Source organism: Eptesicus fuscus, chromosome 15 (genome assembly GCF_027574615.1).
Source record: "Eptesicus fuscus isolate TK198812 chromosome 15, DD_ASM_mEF_20220401, whole genome shotgun sequence".
Taxonomy (NCBI): domain Eukaryota; kingdom Metazoa; phylum Chordata; class Mammalia; order Chiroptera; family Vespertilionidae; genus Eptesicus; species Eptesicus fuscus.
The window spans coordinates 76,981,044-76,997,925 of record NC_072487.1 but is presented as its reverse complement, the minus strand read 5'-3'; the positions used below and the strand labels follow the sequence as shown (position 1 = coordinate 76,997,925).

Here is a 16,882-nt window from a genome sequence, read left to right as displayed (position 1 = left end):
GACCACACTCTGGGCTCCCTGAAGGCGTTCCCCACCAGGTGTCTCGGTGCGTCCGCCTCACGAAGCGCCGTGCAGGGCTGCTGCAGCTCGAGGCGCACCCTCCGGATCGGATCACCCTCCGCATCTCCTCGGCTCCTCAGCCTCCACCCACCCTGGTGCTCTGGTCACTGCGGGTGTCTTCACCCAGGACCCTGTTGGCCGGGATGGCCCTTACCCTGGGTCCCGATGGGTCATTTCCCACCACGGGCCGCCCTGCTCCTTGGCTATAGCGCCCACTTGCCCACACTCTATAGAGGGAGCTCAGGTCTACACAGAGGTCTCTTCCCTGTTGCAATAGTCCTGAATAAAGTCTGGTTTTGCCACTTTAACTACCGTCCGCTCTGGTTTTTCTTGGACAGTGATGGTGCCGTGACTCAGCTAGGATCGGATTCATGGCTGGACTCCCAGACCTCTCACACCACGGCCCAAGTGTACACCCCTGAAGACTCTGTCCTCACTCCCATCTGATCGGGGATCCGCTGGTGAGCCAACTCCTGGGCCACTGCTCTGGGTGACAGTCCACTGAAGCATGGTGAGGACAGAGCTCAGTTCTTAACACATTGCTGACCAGTTGTGGTTTTTTTAATATATTTTTATTGGTTTCAGAGAAGAAGGAAGAGAGAAACATCAATGATGAGAATCATTGATTGGCTGCCCCCACACACTGGGGATTGAGCCCGCAACCCGGGCATGTGCCCTTGACCAGAATTGAACCCGGGACCCTTCAGTCTGCAGGCCTACGCTCTATCCACCGAGCCAAACCGGCTAGGGCAGTGGTCGGCAAACTCATTAGTCAACAGAGCCAAATATCAACAGTACAGTGATTGAAATTTATTTTGAGAGCCAAATTTTTTAAACTTAAACTTCTTCTAACACCACTTCTTCAAAATAGACTCGCCCAGGCCGTGGTATTTTGTGGAAGAGCCACACACACTCAAGGGGCCAAAGAGCCGCATGTGGCTCGCGAGCCGCAGTTTGCCGACCACGGGAGACCAGTAGTTTTATTGCTAGCTTTACCCAGTTTCTATTGAACGAGTACAAAAAATGTTTTACATAAATGTTAAAGGCACACTTTAAAATTAAATACCCATTGCATTTTGAAGTTATTTATTACATGTTCTTACAAGCTAATCTTTTAAAATATGGTAGTTTGTAAAACACTGTAATATGAAAACACGGGAATTCTCGTGATCCGTCCGCAATGTGTTATGATTCTGGCGTTTCTATTTTGTTTTGTTAATCCTCACCCGAGGATATTTTTCCATTGATGTTTACAGAGAGGAGTGGGAGAGACAGGGAGGGAAACATCTATGTGAGAGACAGATCCATTGGTTGTCTCCCCTGTGCACCTGGGACTGGGGATCGAGCATGCAACCAAGGTATGTGCCCTTGACCAGAATCGAACCCGGGACCCTTCAGTCCAAGGGCCAACACTCTATCCACTGAGCCAAACTGGTGAGGGCCCCACGTTTCTTTATGAAGCTTGAACTCCCAGGTCAACAGAGGCTGGGTTAGGGCCCAGGTCAACAGAGGCTGGGTTAGGGACCCAGGTCAAGAGGCTGGATTAGGGCCCAGGTCAACAGAAGCTGGGTTAGGGCCCAGGTCAACAGAGGCTGGGTTAGGGCCCAGGTCAAGAGGCTGGGTTAGGGCCCAGGTCAACAGAGGCTGGGTTAGGGCCCAGGTCAAGAGGCTGGATTAGGGCCCAGGTCAACAGAAGCTGGGTTAGGGCCCAGGTCGAGGCTGGATTAGGGCCCAGGTCAACAGAAGCTGGGTTAGGGACCCAGGTCAAGAGGCTGGATTAGGGCCCAGGTCAACAGAGGCTGGATTAGGGCCTAGGTCAACAGAGGCTGGGTTAGGGACCCAGGTCAAGAGGCTGGATTAGGGCCCAGGTCAACAGAAGCTGGGTTAGGGCCCAGGTCAACAGAGGCTGGGTTAGGGCCCAGGTCAACAGAGGCTGGGTTAGGGCCCAGGTCAACAGAGGCTGGGTTAGGGACCCAGGTCAAGAGGCTGGATTAGGGCCCAGGTCAACAGAGGCTGGGTTAGGGCCCAGGTCAACAGAGGCTGGGTTAGGGCCCAGGTCAACAGAGGCTGGGTTACGGCCCAGGTCAACAGAGGCTGGGTTACAGCCCAGGTCAACAGAGGCTGGATTAGGGCCCAGGTCAACAGAGGCTGGGTTAGGGACCCAGGTCAAGAGGCTGGATTAGGGCCCAGGTCAACAGAGGCTGGGCTAGGGCCCCAGGTTTCCATGGAAGAAGCGGGTTGGAGTCTTAAGCTTCTCTCTGCAGTGGCTAGTCCACATATGGGCCCCAGTGTTCTCTGCTTTTTAGTGTAAAGGTGTTATTAGTTAACGTGGGAGCGTCTCCTTGACGGAAAACCCTTCTCGAACCCCTGCTGAGTATGCACGTATGGGTGGGTTTGCATGTTTTTCTGGGTGAAGGTTGCATGGCTATTGTTGGGGGCTTGGAGGGTCTATGGGTTCCCAGAAGTCTGTATGCTGACCTGGGTAATTGGGCTGGAGGTTTCGGGTTCTGAACTGATAGAGCTGACCAAGTAAAAAACTCACCCGACTGACTTCATGGCACACAGAACCTAGGCAAATCCTTAGGATAACTTCCCCGAAGGAGCAGCTTCTGTGCGGGCAGACCCGCCTGTGCTGACCCCACAGCAGGCAGACATGGGTCCACCCTGGCGCTGCCACGGACAGCGTGTGGCCGGAGAGGTGTCCTCACCTCACAGGTGTGTCTGTGAGCCTCCCGAGTGGCCTCAGGTCACCCCGTGTCCTTTGACACGCCCTCTGGTCCTCCCTGCCTCCCAGCACCACGCAGGCCGCCACCTTCCTTGGTGCGGCACTGTCGAGAGACCCCACTCTGGGCACCAAGAGGCAGGTGTTCGCTGCACCCCTCGTCCCCACTGGCCGTTGCTGGGGTGCCACGTCATGCTTCTGAGAGCCCGCAGTGGGGGCACCGTCCCGCGGGGTCTGAGGCGGGGTCCTTCAAGCCCAGCGGACACAGGGGCAGCGGCACTCCAGGGCCCACGGCTGGCAGCCCCTAAGGAAGCCGGACACCCAGGCAATCACGTGGCTGTGAAACACGTGGCAAAAGGCCGGGCGGACGCGGGAGACCACAGCCGAGCTGCTGGTCAGGGCTCCCTCGCCCGAGGGGCCGCACAGTGGGTGCCTCCCAGCAGGACGGGCGTGCTGCCTGGGAAGCGGTTTGGAGCATGAACTCTACTAAATTGTCTGTATTTCGGTGGATACTTGGTATTTTCCACAATGAGAAAGCTTTTCCAAAAATGGGTGTATCAGGTTCTGAGGGAGGAGTCCCCAGATACTTGTAAGTGTGGCAGGACCTGGGAGCCCTCCGTGAGGCCGGTGCCAGCGACTCTGGGGGAGGTCCCTGCCCGGCTGCCTTCCTCAGGCTGGCATAGGGACCAGCCGCTCTTGGGAGGTGGGGACCAGAGCGCGGATCCTCTCCCTCTGAGGATCGGGGGGTTCGTAGCCCAGCTCAGAAGTGGGAGCCCCAGCGGAGATCCAGTGGAGAGCAGAGGCCCCGAGGGAAGCATGTGGGGCGGGGTGGGGGTGGGGATGGGGGAGTGTGGGCCTGGGCCCAGCCTGCCTCTGGGGAGAGCTGCTCCGGAAGTGTTGGCTGTGCGTCCCCAGCAGCAGGGGGCGGGGCCATCGGGCGGGCGGCTTCTCTACAAGGCAGGTCCCAGGATGGAGCCCTGGGCCCCTGGTCTGTCCTGGAGGCTCCCCAGGACCCTGCCCTTTCGCTCCGGCAGCCGGGGACCAGGGCCCGTTTCCTAGAGGCTCTGGAGCAGTGAGGGGTGAATGAACGCCAGGCTGTGGGACCCTCCGGGCTGTGGGACCCACCTGGCGAGGGCATCAGGCCTGTGCTCAGCTGTCCCAGCACCGCCCCACGAGGCCACCGAGGAACAGCGATGGTCCAGCAGCCCACGTTCCCCCCCCCCCGCCCCGCCCTCGTCCCACTGCCCCCCAGCAGGGGCTCTGAGCCACTCTAATACCAAGTCTCCTGGGGAAAGGTATTTAATGCGGGCAATGCCAGCTGGGCCTGCCTTTGCCAGGCTAACCCCAAACAGGAGGATCCAAACGCAAGGACAGGCTCCTGCCAGCTGTGACCATGCACCAGGCTCCTGGCGCCGTCCCTGCCATCAGTCATGAGACCCAAGCCAAGCGGACCCCCACCCCTGGCGGCACCACCTCCACCTCCGGCTCTCGCTGGTGTCCCGCGCAGCCTGGCAGCAGTCACGGCAGGACCAGGGCTAGCTGCACCCAGTGCTGGCAGCCCAGCTCCTCAGGGGCCTCCAGGGCTGTGCTGGCGACCGAGGCGGCACTGTGAGCCCTGGCTTGTCCTCCGGGGTCACACGTGACCCTGCGTCACACATAGTCCAGGATCTCGGTCTCCATCTCGTTCTCACTCCCGTCCGACGGCTTGAAGTCCTCCTCCTCCTCTTCCTCCTCCTCCTCCTCCTCCCCAGACTCGCCCGCCAGCTGCTCTTTCCTTCCGTCTCCGTCAGTCTTGGCCGGGCTGGAGAAGAGGGCTGGGCAGGAGACATCGTGTCCTGAAGCAGGCTCCTGCCCCAGGCCCCAGGCCCCAGGCCCCAGTCCCCAGACCAGGCCCCAGACCGGGCCCCTGGGCTCCGAGGACGGTGCCTGTGGAGTGTGGGTGCCAGGACCTGGCACTCAGGCATGTCGGGGGACCGTGGAGCTGCATGCTTTGCCCACCACTCCCCAGAGGTGCCCGTGACCCTGGAAGAGGCTGCCGAGGGGCTGGGTCCCCAACAAGGCTAAGCACCTGTGCTCCGTCAGCTCCGCGGGGCAGGGCAGGCTCTGGGACACCCGCACCCAAGCCTGGGAGAACCCTCTGGGGGGGGCCTCTTGCTTGCTCTGCCCCCCCCCCCAGCCCAGCAGGTGCTCACTCCCCTCCTCAGGGACCCAGCTGCCAGGGCTACCTTCCCCCTCCCCACCCCCCACCCCGCAGGCCCCACAGGGTGACAGGACCTGGCCCACTGCCCGTCTCGCAGGAGGACAGACAGCCCGCACGCACACGGCGGGAAGGTGGGAGGGGGAGGCAGGTGTGAGGTGGTAACTGTGACGGCAGCGGGCAGCCTGGGCGCTGGCCCCTGGGCAGGTGCTGCCGCACAGGCCTCCCTCCCACAGCGCCAGAGACGAGACCGGCCGCGAGGGACCCCTGCCCCTTCCCCCGGCGCTCACCAGGCCTCCTGGCGCGGATGATCTGCCGGATCATGAGGGACATGGCGTTGCGCAGGTCGTCGCTGGTCTTGGGCAGGCACCACCCGTCCCGCTCGGTGCAGGTCTCCTCGGCCCCGTCGTTGCGGTGAATGATCTTCTGCAACCTGGGGGGGGGGGGGGGGGGGCACGGAGTTCCAGGGCGGCTCCCGGCTAACGGGCCAGTGCGCGGCGTGGCAGGGGCTGTGCTGGGAAAAGCAGCGCTGAGTGCCGAGGACCGCTGGACCCTCAGAGGCACGGAGCGGGGTGCCCACCCCATGGGCTTGTGAGTTACAGCTTCCACCGCCTTCCCGCGGGGTTTAATGGGCCGCAGCTGCCCCCGGCGCCCCTCCCTGATTTCAAGGCATCACTATGAACAACCAGATTGAAGGTCTCTGGGTTCTGGTCGGTTCTGAAGGGCTGGGGGCCACATCACAAGCCCACACAGCTCCACGGGGCAGTGGAGGCGAGGCAGACTCCACAGGCAACACGTCCACAGCCAGCCCAGCACCCTGCCTGGGACCCCGAGGTGTGGCCCAGGGCGACCCAGACAGAGGGCTCTCCAGGCAGCACCGGAGCCGCCGAGAGGGAGGCTGGTGGAAATGGACCTCACAGGGAGCTCTGTGGTGCCAGCCCCGACCCTGCCCACAGCCTCACTCGGGCTTCGCGACCCTCAAGTACGTACTCGTCCACGTTCAGGTCGCACAGCTGGTAGAACATCTGTCGGTACGGCGGCAAGGCGCCCTCCCGGAAGATGTAAACCGAGTCCTGGGCAAGAGGGGAGACAGGGGCACGTCAGGGGGAGCCTCCCCCTGGGGCGGGCAGTGTTGGAGACCCCACCCTGGGCCACAGGAGTCAGCTGGTCCCTGCACCCAGGTGGGGCAGACAGGCCTGAGCCAGAGCAGGTGGGGAGAAAAGCCGCTCCGACGCCCTGGGAGGTTCTAAGGGGTGGACCCGGAGCTGAGAGCCTCAGGCGGGCTCTGCCGTGCTTGCTGCAGTCTGCCCGCCCCCCGGGCTCCGGGCACCCACCTTGAGCTTGTACTTGTTGGAGGCCGATTTCTGCATGCCAGCTGCCCCGGATGGGCCCAGGCCCTGCTTCAGGTCTTGCATGGTGACAAGCTGGTTGGCTGCTAGGGACAACAGCGGTGCTTTGGAATATAGGGGTGCTACCCAGCCCCCTCCCCAGGGATTGCTGGAAGCACCCCCACCCCCCGCAGTCCAGAGGCCACCGTCCTCAGCACCGGTGAGGCCCATCGCCCCAATTTGCAGAGCGAGCCGAAGCACTTACACGACTTTTTGACGGTGATGGGGAGGCTGTAGTTGTAGGTGCTGCGCTTGGCCTTCACGGGCATCTCGTTGGAGGTGTACCCTGCAGGCGAGGGGGTGTCAGGTGCGGGTGGGCAGAGCCCCTTCTGGCACACGGCGCTGGCCTGGCGCGACCGGCCCACCAGGGCTCACTGGGACAGCTCCCGAGAGGGGCCTGGGGTGGCAGGAGCCACCACGTTCCAGTGCAGGGCCAGAGCTGGGGCTCTGGGCGCGGTGGCTCACTGTGGACACTGGCTGGACGCCCGGCCTGCCCCCCCGGGAGCCACAGAAGCCCACGCAGACCCACTCGTTCGAGTAGCTGTGGCTCAGTAACGAGGGTCAGCGTGGAGCCAAGCCCGAACTCGCACCCTCACGTCCACCTCACTTCAGCCATCACCAGGGGTGGCCTGCTCCCCGCACCTGGACGCGTGATTACCAGCGCGCACAGGAACAGGAAGACGGGAGGAGAGGGAGGTGTGGTCATTCTTACCAGATTTCATTCCACAGCGGATCCGGAAATCAAGGACTTGGTAGATCTTGGCTTCTGGGTGCCTTCGGGGGTCGTACCCGAAGCGAATCCACAGGCTTCTCCAGGGACCTGTTATCTGCAGGCAGAGAAGGTGGGAGTGGGGAGGGGCCAAGGCCAAGCCCCGGCTCCGCAGATGCACAGGCCAGGTGCCTGCCTGGGGCGGAGGGCGGGGGGCTCCGAGGGGGGCAGTGCAACACCTCAAGATTTGAAGGACTGGGAGCCACATCAAGAGCCCACACGTGGGCAGTGGAGGCGAGGCAGACGTGGCTCTGCAGCCCCCCAGCTCTGCCACGTGCGGCTGTCCGCTCAACAGGTCACTTGGTCTACCCAAGCCTCAGCCTTCCGGTCAGGTGAAGTGACGTGAGCCCCCATAGATGTTGTGAGGATAAAAGAGATGAGGCCTGGGGCCTGGGCCACGGTGCCGGCCACAGGAAGTGCTCGGTGAACGCGTCACTGTCCTCCTGAGGCCGCGTGTCCAGAAAGCCCACATGGAAGACAGACGGCGACTCTAAGTCTGGGTCCGAGCCCAGGTACCCACCCGTCACCACCCTGCATGGGGCCCTCGGCACGCAGGGTCCCTTCCCCCAGCACCTGTGGGAGCCGCAGTAATGACACCCCATCTCCATCCTCCTGGACTGAGTCCAAGGGGAGATCCCCACTGAACCCCACTCAGCCCAGGGAGGAGGAGCTGGGGCCAGAGGCGCTGTGTCAGGGGCCGGGCTCTGCAGCCAGACAGGCGGGGGCCGGTGGCTCTGCCACTCGCGGCTGTGGAACCGCGACACCTGTCAGCGCTCTGCGCCAGGCTCCTCCTCAGCGGGGAGCTGCCCCCCGGGGAGGGCTGAGGTGCCCACACAGCACTCAACCAGATCACTTAAAGGTGTAGAATCCCTTTGCGTAAAGTTACGAAATTACTCTTTAATCCTGAAATCACCCCAGGTGGCCGAGCGTGCTCTCGGGGGAGGGGCGGGACAGGGCGGCCTGCTCGGGCTCTGAGGTCACCTCTGGGACCAGCACGGCCCTGGTGGGAACCAAGGCGGCGGCTGGGCAGACACTCACCATGTAATAGGCCATGAAGGGCAGCAGGACCTTGAGCTTGTCAGGGTGGACGCTGATCTTGGCTCTGACAGCGTTGCGTGACCAGATGGGACGGATGTCAAACAGCTGAGGGGGGCGGGGCAAGGCAGAGGCTGAGATGAGCACAGCAGCCTGCCCTCCGGCCGACTCTGCAGGGCGGTCTGGCCCTGGAGGACCCTTTCCGAAAGATGCCGGGGGAGGGCGGGGGCCGAGCCAGCAGGGACCAGGCTCAGGGGCCGGGGCACATCGCTCATCCCTCCGCTCAGAAGCAGGGCTGCACACAAAGCTCGTGCCCAGTGTGGCTGCTGGGCCAGGTCCTGAAAGGACGAGGGACACCGCCTCTGTCCTTATGCAGCTCACAGGGCAGCAGATGACCAAAGGAGCCGGAGCTCCGGACCCCGAGTTGGCACATCATGAAGGCCGAAGAGATGGCCTGGCCCAGGGAGGACTGAAGGCCAGTGTGGCTCAGCGTGGCAGCCTGGTCAGGAAGGGCCCTGAGCCAGTTAGGATCGGGCCGTGTCCAGAGGAGAATGAGGAGGCCCTCCCCCCGCCCCCCCCTCCGCCCCGCGATTGCTAGAAACACAGCAAGGTGTCCAGCGTCTCTTTAAGAAGCACTCCGTCCCCCAAGGACAGTGAACTGTAACCAGGGACGCGCCTCCACCGGCAGGGAGGTGGCTTCACCGAGGACCTGCTGTCCACACCTGCAGGACACCAGGAGCAGACCCCAGCCCGAGGCCTCTCAGCACCGCAGCCAGAGGGCAAGGCGAAGGCTTCCGCCCAGGGAGGCGCGGCCCCCGACGGGCACGGGCAGGCTGTGCGCACCTGGCACGCTGCAAACCCACGACTGAAGGAGAGTTTCCAGGAACCGGAGGTCCACACGAGGTCACAGCTGAACAATGCACCGACTGTTTGCGCCCAAAGGGACCCGTCAGAGGATTCTAAGAAGTGTTTCCACCTTGCCAGTCGGGCTTACGCTGGCATGGCTTTCAGACTGACATCTAGAGATGAGAACATCCCGTGTGCTAACAACCAGTTAAACAAGTGGGCACCGCCATCTGCCAAGAGCGAGGAGAGCCCGGCTGGGCCCCGGTGGCCAGCGCAGGCGGGCGGCGCGGCGGGGCTCACCTTCCTCAGCTCCTCCTCCGCCTTGCGGTCCATGGGGTTGGAGCAGAGCCTCCTCCAGGTCTGCACTGCGGCCTCCAGCGGCTGCTCGGGCACCTCGTCCCCCTCGAAGTTGACGAAGATGGCGTTGTGGAGGCGCCGGGCCCTGCTCAGGCCGATCAGATTCTCGCCTGAGATGGGGGGGTTGTTGTAGCCTTCCCTGGGGGCAGAGAGGCCCATGAGAACCAGGCACAGGCCCGGCCAGACCAGGCAGGGAGCCCGCCAGGCCCGTGACGCCGGTGGCCTGTGCCTGTGCGCTTTTCCCTGGAACCCGGGTCAGGGAGAGGTTCTTACGCCCGAGACCCATCTGTCCTCAGGCTGAGCACCGGGGAGAGGGCAGCGACCAGAGGCAGCTCAGAGGCTGGGCCGCAGCTCTGAGCCGGGCACGGCCGGAAGGTTCCGGAGGCTGAGTGTGGGGGAGGCTCCTGTCCCGAGGTGGTGGCCTCAGACTCATGCCAGCACCCACCCGCCAGTCTAAACTAGGAGCCACCCAAATGCCCCTCAGGCAGGGATGGTGACAGAGTTGCCACGCAGCCACACAGGGCCTGCTGTCAGGCCTCAGCTCTGCTCACTGACTTTTCCAATTCACTCACTCAGCCCTCACACAGCCTGCGAGGAGGCAAGCACTTCCTTGAAGTAACAGAGCCCAGGGTGAGGAGCTGCCCGGAGGCCGCACCTGTGCCGAGCGAGAGCCCAGCCCGAGGTGGCCGGACAGCACCCAGGAAGGAATGAGTGTCACCTGTGCCGAGCGAGAGCCCAGCCCGAGGTGGCCGGACAGCACCCAGGAAGGAATGGGTGTCACCTGTGCCACGCAGCAGAGGCTTTTGAAAGCGAGGGTCCTGACACCAGCCACAGAGCACACTCAGGCCAGGGGTCCCAGGAGCCCAGTGCCGCTACGCGAGGCGGGGAGCCAGCAGCGTCCAACCTGCACTAAAGCAGGGGACAGTGTGAGGAGCCCCCCACGAGCCCACCCCAGCTCCAACAGCTACCGTCACACGGTGGTTCCTTTCCTCGGCACCACCCCAAACTCACTGAATTATTTTCAGAGTCACACTTCATTCAGGTGACTATTACCTTTCCCATTGGTTTCCTTTTTACCTTAACTTTCTGTGTGTACATGCCACCTGCTATTTATGGAGAACAATGACCTTCACACTGGGAAACAAAGTTGTAATCACCGGATCAAGTCTGTGCCTTTTTCAAAAACCGTGACTCCAGTAAAACCATCCTGCCAGAGCAACAGTGTCCTGGGTCAAAGACACCCCGAGACCACGGACCCCCACGAGGAAGTGGCCCGCTGCAGGGACAGGGCTCCCGCACCCACTCAGCTTCCTGGAGGAGGGACCTGCCAGGCCAGCCCCATCCTGTGTTCCCGGCGTGGCAAGGCCAGCAGAGCGAACAATCGATGGCAGCGCTGGGAGAAAAGGCAGGTGCGTTCCATGTGCTGGGAAACCCATGAACCTGTGGCGAGGGCAGAGGGCCTGTGGGTCCAAGGGCAGCTGGCCCTCCTCCCGGGGACGCTGTGGGGACACTGGGGCTCAGAGGACCTGACTGGGCCGGCTGTGGCCAACAGTTCATCTGGAATCGCTCTCATAACCGTACCTTTGAGCTCTTAGGTGAGAGGCACGGGGGAAACGCCTGCAGGTGGGACAGCTTGGCAAACAGGAAAAGAACATCTGGAATCATAATCGATTTGACCAACTGCTCACCAAAAAAGTTGACCTCATTTTGGGGTGACCCCTTAGTAGGGCGGTGTGCAGTTTTGCACCTCAAGGTGCACACTTTTGGGGATGGGTCTTCAACTCCAAAGGTGACATCCCAATTCCCTCTCCGTGGTGTGGGGGCAGCTCTGAGCACGGCCTCCGGGGGGTGGGGGTGGGGTGGGGGCGGCAGGGCCAGGGCCCAGCACCAGCTGCTCTGCCTGGAGGCGCTGGTCCATGGGCTTGAGCACAGCGGACAGCCGCGGCCAGCAGGGGGAGGTGGCCCTCGGCTACCAAGTCAGCAGGCGCTCAAGTCCTCCAACTTTGGGAGCTTAACATGCTACGGACAACCCTTTAACGAGCATCACCACCTGGGGGCCATGTTTCCAGCTGTCTTTTTCCGTTTGTTTCTCTGTTTTTCCTGATCTCGCTCCCCGAGAGCTTCACCCACGGGCTGGTAAGGACTCGCAGAGGCCTCTCTCGGGCCGGGCTGCCCTAGCCACGGGGTTACCCCGGAGGGCAGGAGGCCAAATCGCTACCTCCACGGAGCTCACACCAAAATTGAGATATTTAAAAAGCTGTGCCCTTCTAAGGTGTGTGATTAGAAAAAGGAAAGCATGCACACACACAGACAGTGTGCAGTGAGCAAGGCCGGGGGTCAGAAGTGGGGGCCCGGGGCTGCCCTGTGGCCTGGACCACCCCGTTTGCAGAAACGTGCACAGCGCGTCTGAGAGCGGCGGCCACGCCATTCTTCTCCAATTGGGCCTTTGCAAACGCACGGGTTTCCTGTCTTTTCAATGCCATTCTGCCTGGCTGCTACACGAAGGACACCCCACTCCGTCCTGTCACTGTGGCTGCTGGTCTCCAACAGAGAGCCATGGCACACCCAGACCTGCCTGCCCACAGCCCCGGGGGTCTCTCCCTCCTGCCGGTGTCCAATGGAAGCATTCATTTCCTTTATACGGACACAGCGCTCTCACGGGGCCTTGGGGACATGCACGGCGGGGGGGGGGGGCCGGGGCCTCTGTGACGGCCTAGAATGCGCGTCACCTGGCGTTTCTAACGCTCGGCGCCCAGAAGCCACCGGAGTCAAGAGATGCCGTCCCTGTGCTCGGGAGCCGTGTTCTCACGAGCAGACGCGGCGGCCACGTGCACGGTAAGCACGCGCACGGCCACGAGAGCAAGGATGGCTCCGGGCGATGGCACACAGCTGGGGTGCACTGGCTGGTTTCGGAGGTGCGTGTGGCGCAGGGGGCGGGCACGGCAGGATGAAAGATAAAGATGGCCAGGAGGTCAGGCGCAGGGGTGGGACAGGGAGGCCAGCAGGGATGGAAGGTGCTGGCTCAGAGGGGACGCCCACAGGTGGAGCTTCACTACATGTGTCCTTACTGGTGACAGCCAGGCCCGGGGGTGGCAATGACCCGGACTAAACCCCACGGCCACTTCTCGGCTGGAACCACGCCCCGGAGCCAGGGTCTTTGTCCTGTCAGGCCCTCCAGCTCACGAGCACCCGGCCACCGCTCACCCAGGGCCTTCTCTGCACCTGGCCCTGTGCGGGAGCTTCCTGCGCCTCTGGCTCGGACCCTGACGCTGCGGGGCGGGCTCACCGATGCTGTGTCTCTGGGCGATAGAAGTAGTCCGCTGGGGTGTCCAGCCGGGAGAAGATGGGCGGGGGGATGTAGAGCGGCAGCTCCTGATGGAAGAAGTCCTCCTTCTCGGGTCTGACCATGAGGACCTTGTCGTACATGGACTTGTGCACGCCACCCGCTTCCGTGTGCACAGCCAAGTACTGGAAGTCGGACATTCCTGGAGAGAGAGGCAGGTAGGTAGCCGGCACCGCAGCCAGGGACCACTCTCCTGGCTGCACCTGCAGGCGGGGGCAGTGCCACGCACCAACGCCCAGGTCTTCTTGGGGAGGTGCCGAGCCAGCCGAGGGGTGGAGGCTGCCGGGCCTGGGTGGCGGGAGCTGAAACCACACGCTGCCGCACGGCTTCCATGCACTCGGCTCCGTGCCCTCCCCGTCACTTGGATAAATGGCGTTTGGGGTGGGGTGTACGTGGTGTGAGAATAAGGTCTGGGTCAGCGCTTCTCACGAAGCAAGGTGCCCGTGACTGGCCTGGGATCTGGCTAAATGCAGAATCTGAGCTGGCGCATTTCTAACAAGCTCCCAGGTGAGGCAGGTGCCCGGTGTAGGGGCGCACCTGACTGGCGAGGTGCTGGCTCAATGAGCGATGGGAATGAAATCACTGGAAGCCTGACAGCCCTCTTCGGTGACCAGACAACTCACCCGCATGGCTGACAGTCACAATGCCCAGCCCCTGGGGTCCCAGGTCCAGGTCCTGCTTCAGTTTCTTTCCTCTGTTTTCTTTCTACCCCTCCAACCTCCTCAATCATTCCTCTCTTCGGATTCTGAGACCTGCAGCTGCAACTAGAGGTTTCACAGTGCCCCCAGGCGGTGGGCCGGCCCCTTAACAGGCACCATCTCCCTGAATCTTCACAAGGGGTTCAGGGACTCGGGGCCCCACTGTCCAGACAAGGAGACTGAGGCGGAGGGAAGCCCAGGGACCTGCATGAAAAACCCCACAGAGCTCAGGAAGGCACAATGCAGAAGTCCGCGTCCGTTCTCACCCCCCACCCCCCGCCTTCCTGCCTCCTCACTGGGGCTCCGTGGGTAGCAGACTTGATTGAGGACCCCCCGGGAGACATCCAGTTGGCTAAGAGTACAAGAAACATGAGGTCCTAAGGGGCTGAGGTGATCTGGGAAGGCTTCCGAGGGGAGGCGGCAGCAGCAGCAGTGAAGACGGAGTAGGTTCCACAACAGGGGGGGGCTGAGAACTGGAGGCCTGTGGGCCAGTCTTATGTGGCCCCCACAATAACTGAAAGCTAGGGCACCCCTCATGGACCTCCAGGTTCTCTAAGAGCCTGGCAAGGCCTGCAGGGAGCTGTTGGCTGGAGGGAAGATGCCCTCACCTCCCGCCCCGCAGGCCTGTGCATTCCTGGCTCACGTCACTTGTGTGGCTGACCTACTAGGCTCCTGCAGGCAGTGGGGACACAGGCCCTGAGACCACCGAGTTCGGTAAAAATGCACTGGTAGTTACCTTGAAATCTGTAAATGGTGGGGACGATGCCAAGGATATCCACGTCAAACGTGACCTGGGGGTGGGCCTCGGGCCCCGGCAGCCCCTCCTGCTGCTTCGTCTTCCTCCTGACCCGGAGCAGCAGGCTGCTGGTACTGAAGCGGTTGGCGCACACGGGGTGGCAGTAGGGGTCCTTGGGCCGGAAGTAGAGCTCCAGCCTCTTGGTGGGGTCTCCATAGATCTGTGCCGAGGCCAAGGGAGACGGATGAAGCCGTGGCCAGCTAAGCGGCCGGCAGGGGTGACCCCGGAGCTCGCGTTTCATTCAGAGCGCTTAGTTCCCCAAAGGCTCACTTGTCAGACCCAAGCATCGCAGAGGAAACGAGGGAGCCTCTTGCTCCTCAGCGGCTGTGAAGCTGGAGAGAATGACTGCCAGCTGAGCTGGGGTTCAGGAAAGGTCTCGAGAGACAGTTCAAGGTCTGGTGCGTGTAAAGCACTTAACACAGAGCCTGGCACAAGGAAGCACTCAAACCAGCTCCCCTATGTCCTGGGTGGCCTTGAACTACCTCGCTTTCCTTGTAAAATGCGGACAATGACAGTTCCCGCCCCGCAGGGTTCCAATGAGGACAGGATGTAAGTCAAGCTCCTAAGATCGTGCCTGGTACCGGAGAGTGAACTGTTACTACTTTAACCCTAACAACAGAACACTTCGCCCCCCACTTCCACCCCCCACCCCCCACGTAGATTCCACTCCTGTGCCAAGAGGACGTGGCAGCCCAGCACACCCTGCGGGGCTGCGGGCGAGCTGCGTTCAGGGCAGGGGCGCCGAGGCTGTGGCTCATCCGAATATGGGGTGCAAAGGACACCCCCTTCCCTCTCTGGATCTCCCCGACAGTCCTCTCCCTCTGCTTCCAGGGAACAACTGTCTGTTCCTGGCGGCCTCCCTAGCAAAGCCCGCCCACTGCCCGCACCAGCGCCCGCCAAAAGCTCCGTTACCAAGGAAACCACACTAGTCTCCCGTGACCCCGCCCCTCCGCCGCGGTCCCACAGCCTCCGTCCCGCCCCCGCGGTCCCGGGGCCTCCCCCTTCCGCACCCGAGAAACGCCTTCCTCGCCGCCCAGGGTCGACAGCATCTTGGACACGTCGCGCACCACGCCCGGGTACTCCACGCACACCATGCGCTGCTCGCGCCGCAGCTCCACGGGGATGGCGACCCCCGGCCCCGCGTCGGTCGCCCCCGCTGCCATCCCTGCGGGTCTGGCCCGGCCCGCTCAGTCCGTGCCTCCACGTGTGCCCAGAGGCCTCCCTTCGATGGTTCCGCGAAGGATTCGTTCCGGCCTCCCTCGCCGCTCGCGTCTCTCTAAATCCCTGGGCTCCAAGGCCTCGGGGAGCAAACGTCCGAGGGAAGGCCCCGCGGTTTCGCGGTCAACTACCCCTCTGTCCTGGCCATTGTGTTTTTAAAAGAGAGTGGGTTTGCCCGAGGGGCGGGGCAAGGGCCCGTCTCTTCCACTTACCCACGGCGGACCCAGAGGCTGATAGGTCACCGCCCAGCTCGCTCTCGACTTTAGCCAATAAGAACCCAAAGGCCGAGCCGAGCTCTTAGCCAATGAGCAGTCAGGCGGAAGCCTGGTTCCGCCCCTTCTTCCAGCTCCATAGTTTTAGCCACTAAGGAAGCAGGACTAGGCCGAGTTCCCGCCCCTTCCCCGGTTCCACCTATGACAGCTCGGGGCCAGCCGAGACATTCTTCCGGCGGAGCGGTTTCCTGGGGGCTGGGACCCCCTCTCCTGCCCCCACAGTTCGAGGACTGGTTTCCAGTGCGCGAGGAGCCCGGGGAGTGGGGTGGGAGGTGGGGTCGGCCTGGAAATGGCGAGCGCGGGGGAATTGGGCTTTGTTTTGTTGGTTTTCTTTACTTTTTTTGGTTTGGTTTACCCCCCCCCCCTTTTTTTTTTGTTGCGCTTTGCATGTTTGGCGGATGCCGCCGTCAGACCTTCCTGCCTTAGTTCTTAAGCGCCAATGTGTGCGGGGTACTGCTCAGACCCTAACGGAAGCAGTCAGCTGTGTGGGGGACCCTAGGACCATTCAAAGACGTTGTGGGTGAGAAAGGGGTTCAACGGAAAGTAACCTCATGGGCTGATCTGATCATAAAGGTCTAAATGGGCAGGTCATGGTGGTATTCACTCCCCAGGCATATAACTTCTTTAGTAAGAGGTTTGTCTTCGCCTTAAACAAGTCCTTTCCGTTGTTTTTGTGCATCTAGGTTAATAACACCTTTGAGAACTAGGTGTAAGCACCTTCAGAGAGCACATTACCTTGTTACTTATCCTGGAATCCAATCGGGCTTACTTTCTCCCACCTTCATCCCTTAATTCCAAATGCATAAAAGAAACTTCGTATTGGTGACGGGGAGGAAAGGGGAGAAAAAAGCAACTGCAAAACTGTTACCCTCCAGAGCATTTGAGATCTTGTTTCCTAGCAATTGTCAGTTTGGCTCAAATTTTATAAAAACTCTCTTACAGCCCGGCTGGCGTTGCTCAGTGGTTGAGCATCGACCTATGAACCAGGAGGTCACGGTTAGATTCCTGGTCAGGGCACATGCCCATGTTGTGGGCTCGATCCCCATGGGGGGGCATGCAGGAGGCAGCCGGTCAATGATTGTCTTTCATCATTGATGTTTCTATCCCTCCCTGAAGTCAATAAAAATATATATTTTTTAAAAACTCTCTTACAATGAGCAAGTGTCAGAAAACAAAACTAT

General features: G+C 61.7%; 1 protein-coding gene across 2 annotated transcripts; it reads right to left on the bottom strand.

Annotated features, from left to right (window-relative positions):
- Positions 1-4,065: 4,065 nt before the first annotated feature.
- GTF3C5 (general transcription factor IIIC subunit 5) lies at positions 4,066-15,593 on the bottom strand. 2 transcript variants are annotated; one of them, XM_028127228.2, is made up of 11 exons: positions 15,222-15,593; positions 14,152-14,371; positions 12,661-12,859; positions 9,318-9,513; positions 8,175-8,279; positions 7,080-7,194; positions 6,573-6,653; positions 6,314-6,414; positions 5,970-6,052; positions 5,270-5,412; positions 4,066-4,596 (listed from the first exon to the last, which is right to left on the bottom strand). In XM_028127228.2, the coding sequence occupies exons 1-11, from the start codon at positions 15,372-15,374 to the stop codon at positions 4,433-4,435; spliced, it is 1,560 nt and encodes a 519-aa protein (XP_027983029.2). In that variant the 5' UTR covers positions 15,375-15,593; the 3' UTR covers positions 4,066-4,432. The 2 variants fall into 2 exon arrangements, with proteins under 2 accessions (XP_027983029.2, XP_008150717.2); XM_008152495.3 differs by having other exon boundaries at positions 6,314-6,411.
- Between the last annotated feature and the right edge of the window lie 1,289 nt (positions 15,594-16,882).